The sequence below is a fragment of the Trifolium pratense genome, linkage group LG1, assembly GCF_020283565.1.
Source record: "Trifolium pratense cultivar HEN17-A07 linkage group LG1, ARS_RC_1.1, whole genome shotgun sequence".
Taxonomy (NCBI): Eukaryota; Viridiplantae; Streptophyta; class Magnoliopsida; order Fabales; family Fabaceae; genus Trifolium; species Trifolium pratense.
This window is the reverse complement of record NC_060059.1, coordinates 17,653,035-17,667,728: the sequence shown is the minus strand read 5'-3', so window position 1 is coordinate 17,667,728 and position 14,694 is coordinate 17,653,035. Positions and strand designations below refer to the sequence as shown.

General features: G+C 30.7%; 2 protein-coding genes and 1 pseudogene across 2 annotated transcripts; all 3 read left to right on the top strand.

Moving 5' to 3' along the window:
* Window positions 1-984: 984 nt before the first annotated feature.
* Window positions 985-2,252, top strand: LOC123902410 (annotated as a pseudogene).
* A 3,139-nt stretch (window positions 2,253-5,391) lies between these two features.
* On the top strand, window positions 5,392-6,293 carry LOC123889451 (glu S.griseus protease inhibitor-like). Its single transcript, XM_045938792.1, has 2 exons — window positions 5,392-5,413; window positions 6,094-6,293. Exons 1-2 carry the CDS (start codon window positions 5,392-5,394, stop codon window positions 6,291-6,293), a joined length of 222 nt encoding a protein of 73 aa, XP_045794748.1.
* A 5,727-nt stretch (window positions 6,294-12,020) lies between these two features.
* On the top strand, window positions 12,021-13,081 carry LOC123902409 (transcriptional regulator TAC1-like). The gene is made up of 2 exons (XM_045952130.1): window positions 12,021-12,664; window positions 12,858-13,081. The coding sequence occupies exon 1, from the start codon at window positions 12,071-12,073 to the stop codon at window positions 12,623-12,625; it is 555 nt and encodes a 184-aa protein (XP_045808086.1). The 5' UTR covers window positions 12,021-12,070; the 3' UTR covers window positions 12,626-12,664; window positions 12,858-13,081.
* Window positions 13,082-14,694: the final 1,613 nt, after the last annotated feature.

The following is a 14,694-nucleotide window of genomic DNA, read 5'->3' as shown; positions in this document are numbered from 1 at the left end:
TGTATTCCAATTTCATTTTAATCCAAGACTATGGTTTTGATTTTCTTTGGGCCATTATGTGAGATATATCCATTTGGGCTTGTCATCATTTGCATCCAATAAGACAAAATGGTTAGATGATGATGATAATAATAATAATAATAATAATAATAATAATCTTTTATATTATAAGCTTGTATACACAAGCAAACCCTAAACCCTAATTTGTTTTTCCTGTTTTCCCTCCATTTTATTTTGCAATTTTTATTAAAAAATAATACTATTTTGTCTTGACTACGATTCAAACCTGCAACCCTTCAATTCAAGGCAATATTACCAACCACTATGGCAAGTATACCAATTGTGATTAAAATTATGTGCAATAATTGATAAGCACCATCAATTTCAAAAGTATATCATATCAAAATTATTGTTGACTATATTATTCATCACGAAATATTTTTATGTCTTCCCTGATCAATGATTTTTTTTCTATCGGATCATAAATTTAGAGAATAATTATCATGTGAGATTTGGAAAGTTATTATCACGTGTGATTTGGAAAGTTATTATCAAATTCATTTATGCTAAATCAATTTTTTTTGCAATACAACCAAACATAACCATAGTCATGTCACTAATCACATTCATTATTTTGATTTTAACATTGCAAATTTAATATTAACCGATGATCAATTGATACAATATGCACTAGCAGATATTGAGATGATGTTACGTAGTTGTGGGAAGAGTTTAAAAGATTATTCTCCAATGCCTAGAGCAGACACATCATTAGTTCCTGATATACAAAATAGTTTAATACACGACGAATTGAATTATAACAGACAATCATTAGCTGGGGAACATGTTAGATTGATGTCAACTATGACTTCAGAGCAACGTAAAGTATATGACACAATCATGACAAGAGTTAACGAAAACAAACCTGGTGTGTTTTTTATTTATGGTTATGGCGGTACAGGGAAGACATTTATCTGGAGGGCCATGTCAGCCGCATTACGCTCAAAAGGTGAGATAGTTTTAACAGTTGCCTCAAGTGGGATCGCTGCATTGCTTATACCTGGTTGTAGAACAGCACATTCAAGGTTTTGTATTCCTCTAAATGTTGACGAGTTTTCAACATGTACCATAGTTCCTAAAAGCCCTTTGATGTTATTAATACAAAAAGCAAAGCTCATTATATGGGTGGGATGAAGCACCAATGATGCACAAACACTATTTCGAAGCTGTTGATCGAACTTTAAAAGATATTCTCAAGTCTGTTGATGAAAAAAATAAACACATTCTCTTCGGTGGAAAAGTTGTTGTTTTTTGTGGAGATTTTAGACAAATTCTACCAGTAATACCCAAAGGTACAAGGTCAGAAGTTGTTCATGCTACTATTAATTCTTCGGTTCTTTGGAATTTTTGTGAAGTTTTAACATTTAGTAAAAACATGAGGCTTCTCGGTGGTGCTTCGAGTGCAGACGTTGAACAAAGAATATTGTTTTCTGAATGAGTTTTGGCTGTTGGCGATGGAGAAATTGGAGATGACAGCGACGATGATTTAGAACTTGACATTCCATCAGATTTATTGTTCCAAATTCAGGTGATCCTCTTGCTTCTATCGTTGAAAGCACATATCCCAACTTTTACAAAACATGAACGATATAACGTATTTCCAAAGTAGAGCTATACTAGCTCCTAAAAATTCAATAGTCGATACAATAAATGATTATATGTTGGATTTAATTCCTGGAGAAGAAAAAACATATTTGAGTTATGATACTCCACTCACACAAAATGTAGACGGTCAAACAGTGGATGATGTTCATACTCCCGAATTTTTGAACACGATTTCTACTCCGGGACTTCCAAATCACAAGTTGAGACTTAAAGTTGGAGGTCCAGTTATGCTATTAAGGAGTTTGAATCAAAAATTAGGATTATGCAATGAAACAAGACTTATTATTACGAGATTAGGAAAATGTGCTCTTGAAGGAAAAATTATTTCAAGAAGTAATATTGGTGATCAGGTTTTCATACCTAGATTTTCTCTAACACCATCTGACGTGAGAATTCCTTTTAAATTTCAACGGAGACAGTTTCCTATAATGATTTCTTTTGCGATGATTATTAATAAGATTTAGGGACAATCTTTAAAGCGTGTTGGGATATATCTTCCGTCGCCAGTGTTTTCACATGGTCAGTTGTATGTTGCAATTTCAAGAGTTACTTCTTGAAAAGGATTAAAAATATTGATCATCGATGATAACGGTGAAGATACGACTAAGAATTCGAATGTGGTCTATAAGAAAATCTTCCGTAATATAACATAATTTTCTTTGTATGAATATTTATCCAAAATTATTGGCGAACTATCGTTTAATGTTACTCAATTTTTTTCGTATACCTTACATTATCGGAATTATCATATCTTATTTAATCATTATATAACTTACAACTAATCAGACCCGTGCACCGCACGGGTCGATGTTCTAGTAATAATAATAATAATAATAATAATAATAATAATAATAATAATAATAATAATAATAATAATAATAATAATAATAATAATAATAATAATATGTTTAATGATTCAAAAATTAGATTTGCATTCTTTTTATCTTTCTTCTCATTTGTAAAATATAGAGCAAATCAAGTGAGTTATTTATATAATAATAAATAATTATTCTTAAATACCACAAAAGTATCTATATATAATACACTAAATTGGAGTTTATCAGGTACTTTTAGTAATAGTTGAAAGTCCTTGTTCACATATGTATGCCTATCACTATTCACTTTGTCCGAGTGGCAATTAACATGTTCTGAGTGGTGGTTAATGATAGTCGTATTGATGGTTAAAATTGTAGTCCTCCAATTTTATTTTATTTTGTGGTTTAAGAATTTTAATTAATTAAGTTTCACTAGTTGTGATGAATATTTATCATATATATAGGAATATTAAGATATACTTCTGTTTGATCTGCTAAAAAAATAAGGGATTGGACAGGACAACTGTAGTTGTACTGTGTTTGATTGTAAAACTGTTTCAGGAACTGGACAAACTGGGAGGCAATGGACAGGACAAAAACATAATTTTTTGTCCCTCACTAAACCACAGCACAACTTTTTGTCCGCAGTACAAGTTGTCTAAAATGCCAAAATACCATTTTATTAACAAAATATCGTATAAGACAAAAAAATGTTCAATATCCCAAAAGTTTGTTCTGTGCTGTTCTGTCATGTGTTGTGCTGTTCTGTCTTGTACTGTTCTGTCTAGTACTTACCCTTTAACAAATCAAACACGCCCACTGCAATTTAGAATACAATTTTTACAAAGAGTATAGTATCGTGCAAGTAGTAAATTTAAAACAGTAATCTAACTTAGTTGTAGTGGTGTTTTAGGTTATCGGCGTTCTATGTTTGAAGAATGGTTTTTCCAAAAGGGTTTGGAGAATATATAAGCTCCTTTTCCGGTGGAGTTTGTGACACTATATGGTCCTTCCTAGTTGGTAGTTAGCTTTCCGTCAAGGGAGTTCTTTCCGACTATGTCTTCGCGTTGTTGTTGCTTGTTTCATGGCTGCTTTTGGGAGTGCGACAAAGCTTTTAATGGGCCTAGAATATCCGATACCCACTTGGAGAAGGGCCAAGGTGAGGTGATCGTTGTCAGTTGTGTTGGTGGTGCTAGGTGTACAAATTGAGAGTTATTTTTCAGGCCCCCTAAAAAATCTCACTCGCCTCTTGAAATTTATCAAACTATCTCCCTCATTTTTAGGATGCGAGCACTCTTCACATTCTAAATAGCGAGTGACAATATTTTTAACTCAAATTCAACATCTACGACCCCGTAAATGAAAAAAAGATCATGAAAAAACTCTTCGCACATGTGAGAGGGGTGCGAGAAGAAAAACCCGTACAAATTATTTTGTGTACCTTTTGCTAGTGCTAGGCGAAGAAATGAAGTTGAGATGTAACTGGACTGAACCTGAAGTACTTCTCCACATAAAAATTACTGCGATAAACAAGTACTCCTTCCGTTTTAAATTACTTGTCGTTTTAGAAAAAAACAAGAAATTAATAAAGTGTATTTTTGTACCTTATCTTTCTATTATACCTTTATTTTAATTCACCAATAATTTTTTTTTTGCACACACTTTCTCTTTCCAATAAATTTAATATATTATGTACAAAAAAAATTTAATATGTTATGTACCAAAAAAAAAATTGTAGTTTTCCAAATATATATTAAATCTTTTACGGTTTCAACAACTACTCCTGAATATTTGGAATTTATATGAGGGTATAATAGACAAAATATAACCTTAAATTATCAAAACGACAAGTAATTTGAAACAATTTTTTTTTCTAAAACGACAAGTAATTTGAAATGGAGGGAGTAGTATACAATTATTATTTAATAAAATATTGGTGTGCAATTACTTAAATTACCCATAAAATTATTATGTGTAAATTTTTCCAGAATGAACAATTTAATATTTTTATTAGTAGTTTACTTTCTTAAATATACTAGATAGATGTATAGTTCCTCACGTATTTAATATTAAATTATTTGAATCTTGTTAAAAAAATGTGACAATCTAGATTAAAATATTTGATGCATGTTTGATTTATTCTGGAACATGATTGATGACTATATTTATGTGAAGGATACATTTATAAATATTAAAAAGTAGTGTTTAATGATGAAAACTTAATAAAAAAATAAAATCCGCAATAAATGATTGCCACCTATTAACCACCTCAACGGTGTACCGGTACACCCCCACATAATACGTGTACTGAAGAATTCACCATTTAGGAATAACTTTTCTATGTTTAAACATCATATTTCATTTATTTGTTACTGAAAATAGTATGTGTGTAACTCAACGCTTTGAACATCGAAGACAAGTTCTAAGTAGAAATTAACAGAGTTCCTTTAAAATAAAAATTGTACAAAGCATATATTTTCTACTTTTATACTTTTGTTCTTATGTGTATCGCAAGTTTAATCAAATTCTTATCATTATCGACCTGTCCGTGCACACATATTTAATCCAAAAGGATGCACGAACACGTTATGAGCATAAATTGTCAAGTGCCAATTCCATTACCATTTTGTTACCAAAAATAATCAACAAATATGTATGCTTCACAAACAAGAAAACTGATTAATTATAATATGATATCGTAAACTTAATAATAACTTCTTTTTTTTAAACTTTAAAATCTTATCCGTACAAATCATGCACTGTCCAAAAATCCATAAGATTGCCACCAAAAACTACTATAAATACCTCATATTGCAATGCATTAACATATCAAAAACACAAGAATTGCAGAGAAGAAGAAAACAGTTACATATAGTCATATACAAATTAAAACCAGAAGTCGACAAAAAAAATGTTTGATGATGAATGCAAAGGTAAAGAGTTGTTTTGTGTACCTACTTATACATATATATGAATAATAAACAAAAGGCTTAATTAGTAAAATAGTCCCTTAAAGACATTTTTGGTTTCACATTGGTCCCTTAAAGAAAAAAGAAGGTCTGAATAGGTCCCTTAAAGACATCTCCGCCGTTAATCAGTTTTGTCCTTTCCGTCCATTTTTTTGAGGACCAAACTGATTAACGGAGATGTCTTTAAGGGACCTATTCGGACTTTTTTTTCTTTAAGGGACCTATTCGGTCCTTTTTTTCCTTTAAGGGACCAATGTGAAACCAAAAATGTCTTTAAGAGACCATTTTACTAATTAAGCCTAAACAAAATGGTTTATGAGATTTAATTATAATTTTATGGTTGAATTAATTATTTATTAATATTGAGTACCAGGGTCGACCTTACACGCTCCATCGTGTTGGGCCTCCATTTTTTGGAGGCAAAAATAAAAATTATGTGCTAGTAGATCTCTAAAAAAAATAAATAAATAAATTTTAAAAAATAAAATAATAAGTTATAGTGTTTTTTTAATTTGTCTTTGTTATAAAAAAAAAAAAAAAACACTATAAAAGTATAATTCAAAGTGATGTCCATGTTAATATTTGGGGTTTGGTCTCCAAAGTCCAAATAATCGGGACCGGCCCCTATTTGGACAACTGTGTAGGTAAGGATTCATGGCCAGAATTGGTTGGAGGGGAAGGAAAGGTGGCAGCAGCTACAATTGAGAGAGAGAATCCATTGGTGAATGCTTATATTGTAATAGATGGTTATGATAGTGTCATCGAAAACTTCTGTTGTAATAGGGTTTGGGTTTGGGTTGATAAAGAACATGGAATTGTTATTCAGACTCCAATAATTGGATAGAAAGTCTCTCTATATATATATAGTCATAAATTTATAATGCTCGAGATAAGAAGCTAGTTTCTTTTAAATTATATACTACTTATTATATGTTATTTAAATATACCTATGTACATGTTCTGCACTGCAAATAATTATATAAATATAAATAAATAAATTATTTGTTTTTCATTTTTATAAATATTTTTTTTTGTTTTAAAAATTCAAAAACAGTTTCAATTTTAAGTTATGAATTTAAAAAAAAAAAATCAAAATTAGTCTAAAGAATAAACATAAAAATAAATATTCATGGTAAATATGTTTAATATCCAAACAATTCATATCACGCTAGATGCAACTCCCGTTGCGATGACAGCACTAGCTAGCATCAATAAGTGTCTTAATCTTCATCATTGCAAAAGGATATTGTGGCAATGTTAAATATCGAATATCATTGCGTATCATTGAGTAAAATCAATAATCTTTGAACATTATGCCAAACAACGCCAAACAACAAAAGAATTAGAGGGTGGCACGAAGCTATGCCAAATATGCCCAGTCCCGTGTATGTGAAGGTGGAAAGATGAGCTGATAAGCAAGTTTGAAAGTGAGACAACCATCTTTTGGCTACCACGGGGTTACAGGGCAATTCGAGGAGATCTCCTACTACTCTAGTTGGATTAGATGTTACCCGATGATGGTAAAGCACCTCTTTGAGCGAGTCCTTGATAGTTCGGTTGTGTGCAGATGATTCCTCAGATATCCCTCTCAGTCTGCATCGTCGCTCAACACCTAGCGGCATATTTCCCATAAGTACAGTGAGTACTTGGACCAGGTGTGTTGACTCGGGAGCAAAGAGGCGGTCTTCCTTTGTATTTGTGGTATGTTGCGCCAAAGTATATGAGGTGGCATTTCTGGATCTCACATCCCTACATGATTATTCTGCCGCCAGGAGATCCTCTGAAGCCATGTGAGATTGAGACCCTTATGGAGGAGCATGTAGAGAGAGAGGGCTCGATTGCTTCTGACCTGGTTGTTATGAACAGTCGGATCCGACAAATTGTGGCGTCACTGTTAAATAGTGGGGAATTCACGGAGGGCTCATGTGCCAAGCCAAGTTTTTGAATAAAATTTATTCAACTGTCAATTATGCCTTTCGTTATCAAATGAGGAGTGGTGGAGTTGCTACTCGGTAGTCTGGTTGATATTTGTGATCATTTTATGATATTTTGTTGCTTTTGGATAATGATAATTTTTTTGATAATTTTATGAATTTGTTGCGTTAATACGAGCTTATTTAATTGCTTTAATGAATCGATAATTAAGCGCATTAATAAAATAAGGGCATATCCGAATTTTGCTTTGTGTGCTACAGGTTTGCACTTAGAAGGCTGGGTTTTAATTTTTGGTCCTACAGACTACCACTTTAACTGCTCTCACCTTCTAGTTTGATACGAGATGTTTCATTTTTGCACGGAAAAGACCCATTTTAGTGCCACCCATTTTGGTTAGTCATAACATTTCCAAAATTTGGCCACAAAAAGTTCCTTGTTGATTACCATAATATTTCCAACCTTGACCACTAAAGAACACCTATGAATTACCAACAATAGGCTATGCGGCTATTTACACACGAAACGACAAAAATATCAAAAACTAAAGTAACTAAAAATGAAAGAAAAATAAAACCAAAAGAAATGAGAAGAAAAGGGAGTATTTATAAGAAATTTGGGGTGCTCTGATTGGCCATTGTCATATCATGGCCACACATGCGATTAATTAAAATTGATAATTTGACAATCCTTTGATTGATGCTGTAGACTTGACCATCAATTAGGTTATTGCTTAAGTAGCATACGTAGTCCACGTGATAGATAGTTGATTGTGATTTTTCAAAATTTTTATTTTTTTATCGCATACGCTATTTAAAATGTAAAAAGAGCGTGTGAACCCTCAAATACTCCTCCAATTGAGCCTTTGGTACGTACAAAAAAAATCAAGCAGTACTGGTGTTGTTGTCATTACACGCCCCATTTTGCAATTAAGTCCCCCAAATGTTATTTTATTTTTGTGGTTTAATTACTTTAATTAAGTCCCCCAATTGCGATGAATACTTAGTCTTTATATAGGACTAGGATAGGATATCGTACGTCACTAAAACTTGGAATACTTGTTTAATTAGTTACTACTTTAGCTAACTTTTCTTTATGGAAGCCAATAAAACACGGATCATTTCAAAGACTAAACCAAAAAATATAAAGTTCATGATCAACCTAATTATGTACTAAACTACAAAGGAGACATTTGGTCTCTTGTAGAGATTTCAATTTAAAATAATCAATAGGTACCATCAATATATTCCTTCTGAACTGGCTCCACTCCCTTCCTTTTGATGAATTTTTTTTTAAATGATCTTAATATTTTTTATTGTTTTAATCTCCGGAAAAAGAGACATGATAATCATAAAGTTAACTGAAAGATAAATAAAATTTAACCGAAAATTGATTCTATGAAAATTTGAAATTGATTTCTTTTCTTCAAATGATTCATTTTTAATCGAAAGTTACTAAAAAAATTCTTTTGTCTTTGAATAAAGTGATAAATACCACTAAAATTATACACAACTGTAAAGGTGAAATTTCAAACTTAAATAAATATGTTCTATATATTAATCACGTTGTTTATAACATCATATAGGGTAGTGGATAAGCATGACAATAAAATTCATACATGCGGGTACCCACTCAAACCATACCCGTTTTGACGGAGAAATCTCGAGTTGACTGGGTTTGGGTTTTTCCCGATTTAAAATATGGGTTTGGGGCGGGTAATGGGTACATTGATACCCACCCCGAACCCGTCCCCGAACTCGCCCCGCTTATACTAAAAATTAGATTTCACCTCTTTTAAATTAGAAACGCTTAAACAATATTTTAAATTACGTTCATATATTTATTTTTTATTTTAATTTGAGTATTAAACAAACCATTTTCTCTATTTTTTTCTTTATTTAAAAAAATATTGTTGAGAGAAAATAATTTTGGACATTTAACTTTTTTTAATAAAAAAAATACTAAAATATAATCTAAATTCATGGGAAAAGAGGCGTAATGGAGATACCCGAAACCCAATTGGGATACTCGATCCTCGTTGGGTATGGGTTTGGAGTTATCATTTTTATCCCCGCTCGAATTTGGAATGAGTTTGGGAAAACCCGAACTTTATGGGTTTGGGTTTAGGGAGGGCAAAACTCGTCCCCGCCCCGCCCCGCCCCATTGCCATGCCTGGTAGTGGAACAACCTGTTACATGTACGCACAACCATATGTTTAATTAGTTACTATACTATAAGATAAGATTATACCTTATATAGTACACATGTCTCTTCCTTCCAAAGAATGGCTAGAAAGCGATCGATCACATAGTTAAATTAAATGCATGGAGGTATAGTATAGTGTATAGTTACCAGGGAAATTATCCTAAATATATCAACAATTCTTTTCAATCAAGAAATAAGTACGATAAAGACATTTGGGTATACAACTTTTTAAGATGTGACATTAACTCTCAAAATATACTTCAACGCGTTTTTGCCTATATTTGGCTACATACATGTTCACATTATACAATACTCACATTTGACATGGATTTCCCGCTGTAAAAATTTCAGGCAGCAGTAAATCTATCTGAAATTAAATGGTTTAAATTTTGAAGAACTCAATTGTATATGCGGTAAAACAATCTTAATCGACGATTTAAGATCCAAACGATCCAAAATAGTTGCATTGTTCTGTTGTAACTTTTGTAGAAAATTTGAATCCACTTCATATTCGTATTGTAGTTTTCATTTCCTAATTATAAAATGGGAATATGCGGCCGTAAAACCTAGCTTAATTGACATTATTGATATTGTTAGGTTGAATATTTTTATCCGAAACTTCATGCAGTTGTGTTTTTAAATTTCATTGGTATTTTTTATTTCATCTGCACATCCAACAATAATTGGTATTAACACGCAATTGAGTGGTAAATATGATATGTCCATACGTAAAATAAACTTGAATGACTAATGTTGTATAAATAAAATGTTAAGCTTAGTGAAAGAAAACACTAAAACAAAATTCAACAAAGAATATTAAGCAGTCACAGACCTTCAAACCCCTACCAAAGGTTCATCATATCATGGATTTCAACAAAGAATAATTAATTTTTTTGAATCTCCCACAATTGCGATCGGGATGGGGCTGAAACCATTTGATGACAGAACTGACCTCAAACCAGATTAAACTGATTGTGAAAGTAAAAAAAAAATCAACAAAGAAAATACTAAACAATTAAGATGGGATCAAGAATAAGAGTTAGTAGAGTAAAATCGCAAGTTTGTAAAAGTTAAAAAGTCAAAAATACAGGAGTTGAATGAATAGCTCAACTGCTCAACTAGTTGAGCTAAAAGTGTTAAAGGAGTTCGAAGTTCAAGGTTCAAGTCATGACAATGTATAATAAAACTAACATAACAATTAAAATACTAACAATTTTACATTAAAAAAAGTCAAAAATGCAATTAATTAGTTTTGTTATATGCTTATAAAAAAAAAAAAATTAGTTTTGTTATATACATTTCATCCACATGAGTAATTATATTTGACATACTTAAACAGTAAATAAAAATATTTCTTTTCTAGTCAAAATTTAAACTTTAATTTATCACGTTGCGGAATTATAACTCGTCGTGCATTATACTGTATATATATGCATCAATTTAACTCCAAATATTGTTTATAATAAGATATTATAGATAATATGATAATATGACTCCATCCATACTAATTTTACCTCACGCACCCTAGTGATAAAAGTAAAGCATTTTTAAGTGGGAACATGGAATTTTTTGGATATATGATTTGATAAAGTAAATCACAATATATGAAGATTGAACCGTCTCATGTGCATTCTGTCTGCATGTCATTAAATAAATCATATATATAGTAAGATAATTGACAGCCAGGACATATTAATAGAACTATGAAACTAACCAATGAAAACATAGGAAATTTTCTTCAAAAAAAGAACTGTGAAAACACGGTTCATGTGCTTAATTATACATTTGTGGTAGTACTATACAATTAAGAATTAGTCATATATATGTACCCAAAAAAAAAATAGTCATATATATTTTTTTATAAATAATAATTAGTCATATATTGAATGAACTCTTTCTAAGATAAATTATTTGGGAAAATCTAAGTTCAATTTTTTGTGGGAATAATTTTTCGTCAAATTTTACTTATCTTGAGATCAAATTCTGAATTATCGGTGCCTCCTTCTCCTGTGAACCAGAGATTAACACAAAAAAAAAATTTAAAAATAAATAAATAAAAATTAGTCACATATTAACGCGGCAAAGAAGAGATACCAAAATAAATTACACAACCTCGTCATGAAAACAGTCATAAGAAGAAAGTGTAACCAACAAATCAAATGGAAGTATATAATAAAGTTATACCTTAATTAAGCTATCTTTAGACTCATAGAGCCAAATGGAAAAATCCCATGAATAAACACCAAAACATCACTTTCATTTAATTGATACAAAACCATGAGAATTGCCACATAGACTTAGCCAATTATTTCATTTTCTTTAATTTTGTCACTTATTTAATTTGACCCCCCAATTTATTACATTCCCTTGCCTCTATATAAAAGCCCTTTCACCTTCACATAATTTTTTATACATTCTCTTCCATATATTAATTTTCAAACACAAAGTATATTCTAGTATTTTGTTACATTTGTTTTTGGTGACATGAATTCAAGTGAAGAAGGTGGTGGTGATGATAATCAAGGTAAAAAATGTTCTTATGAATGCACATTTTGCAAAAGAGGCTTCACAAATGCTCAAGCATTAGGTGGTCACATGAATATTCATAGGAAAGATAGATCAAAGGCTTCAAAGCAATCAAATTATTCTTCATCATCACAAGTTTCTAACAAATTCTTCACTAATGATGAAGGTGTGGCTTTTCCTTATGCTAATTCAGAACAACATATGAGTCAAAACTTTGATCATGGCATGTATTTTCAACATCAATATTTTCCAACACCACCACCAAATAATTACCTTGTTGGAAATAATTACCAACCTTCAAATGTGCATGGTTTCGGATATGAATATTCAAGATCATCATCAAATTGGTCTAATTTGCATTTGAATCAAGAGCTTCAAGGTCCTAATTTGAGTCTTCAAATTGGTTCAAGTCAGCATTATGTGGATAACACCCATCATCAAAGAATTAAGAGAGGGAATGATGAGGAAGAAAATGAAGTGGATTTGGAGCTTAGATTAGGCCATGATCCATGATTCATAGTTTCATAATATATATTAATTTCATCTTTTAAGGTATATACATTTCTTTAATTATGTGTCATTAGATGCTTTTTAAATTATTTGAGAAGAAGATTATTACCTATATCACATCAAAATTCGTATTTAGGTTTAGCTAGCTAGTAATTAATTTCTCTTATATCCTATAGCACGTTATATTAATTGTATAAGAAACAGAAATTTGATTGAGCAAACATTCTCTTAACAGGTTTGATGCATAGTTAGCTAGCCAGAAGGGTGTGCATGAAATATGACATTGAGGTAGATAATTAAATTCTATTACTAATATAGTTTCTAATTAATTAAGATTTTCAGATGTAAGAATTAAGAAGAATATTAGGAAAATTCTATTTATATTTAACCTTGGTATTGTAAGCATCTATCTAACAATTGAATTTGTGGATATATATTATATAGGAGTGTATAATTGAAGCAGTATAAATAATTTCATTTTTCTTCTTTTTACTTGCAAATTGCAATTACGAATCCCCTCAGATTCTTATTGTTATTGATTACTTCACATGTCTTCATGTCTATCTTTTTACTGTATTTTATTTTTTGAATACAACATGCATGTCTATCTTTTTAAGACGATATATTTTTGTGCTATTAATTAATTGGACAATGAGACATTAAAATTTGTAGCACGAACACCGTTGTTTTTGTCAAGTAGTTTGGTAGTTATAAAATTTGTCTTAAAAGTAAATAAGTAGAAAATTTGCCTTAAAAGTAAATAAGTAGAAAATTCGCCTTAGAAAATTCGAACATCGGCTCATACACATATAGTGTGACGTCCCTATCAAATGACTAAATGCACTATTTATATGTCTTGTTTTGACCGTATTTTTCAAAAAATATATAAATATAAATATTATCATATAAGATCTTGTTTGATTTGTTTCGATGAATATTTTCAAAATATCAAATTTTTATAATTTTTACTAATAGACAATTAAAGATATTCGTAATCAAAATTATGTATTGACATACTTGCAATGATCAATGAGTTCTTATATTTTGGGACGGAGGGAGCAATTACATTTCTTCAAGAAATTAATTTTGATTTGCCAACTTTAAAAATTACTCCGATGGGAATTGAATTTTCCGTTGTAAATGTGTCTTGCAGTTAGTTCACATAGCTGAGTTGAGATCCTCTCAATTTTCAATTATTTTCATTTCTTCCATTAATTACCAAAGTTTTTAAATATTTTGGAGTGTATAAAAGTAATTTGACCTCATTTAATGTCATATTTTTGTATTTATATTTCCAAAACTATATAGCAATAAAAGAAATGAAAATAATTGGAAATGGAGAGGATTCCAACTCTTCACAACTACCCAATATAGATTCACACTTGACAGAACCTGAAAATTAAACTTTCAACTCCTTTAACTCTTAACTCAACTAGTTCAGCATACCAGTTGAATTTCCATCCCACCCCTTTCAAACATCATTAATTTTCTACTTATTATTTAAATTTCAGCCATTGGGAAGTAAAAATCCTTATCTAAGAGTTATCTAAGAGTTAAAGGAGTTGAAAGTTTAGTTTTCAAATCAATTTAGATTTTTTTATTATGAAACTATATGAAAGTTGGACAACATGCAATTTTGATCCCATGTACACCCATCAATCATTTTTTTTAATAGCAAATTATTAGTATGTTAATTGTTATGTTAGTTTTTGTGAGAAAAAAAATTGTTATGTTAGTTTTTTACATCTTATCAGAATTTGAAAATTGAAATTTCAACTCCTGTAACTCTTAATTCAACTAATTCAGCATACTAGTTAGACTTCCATTCCACCCCTTTCAAACATCATTAATGACGCAGGTATTTAAATCTTAGCCAATGTGGTAAAGGGGAAATTAAAGGGGCAGATAGAAAATTGGTGAATAAACTAGATAAAATCAAAACATGATTATCATCACATGGGTTTCATTGTCTTGTTACCAAAACTTATCGTAGTAAAAGTGGGTGATGGTGACAAGAACTATAAAAGAAAAGAAAAAATTGTTTTGAATTTTTTTGTTACATAGACAAAATA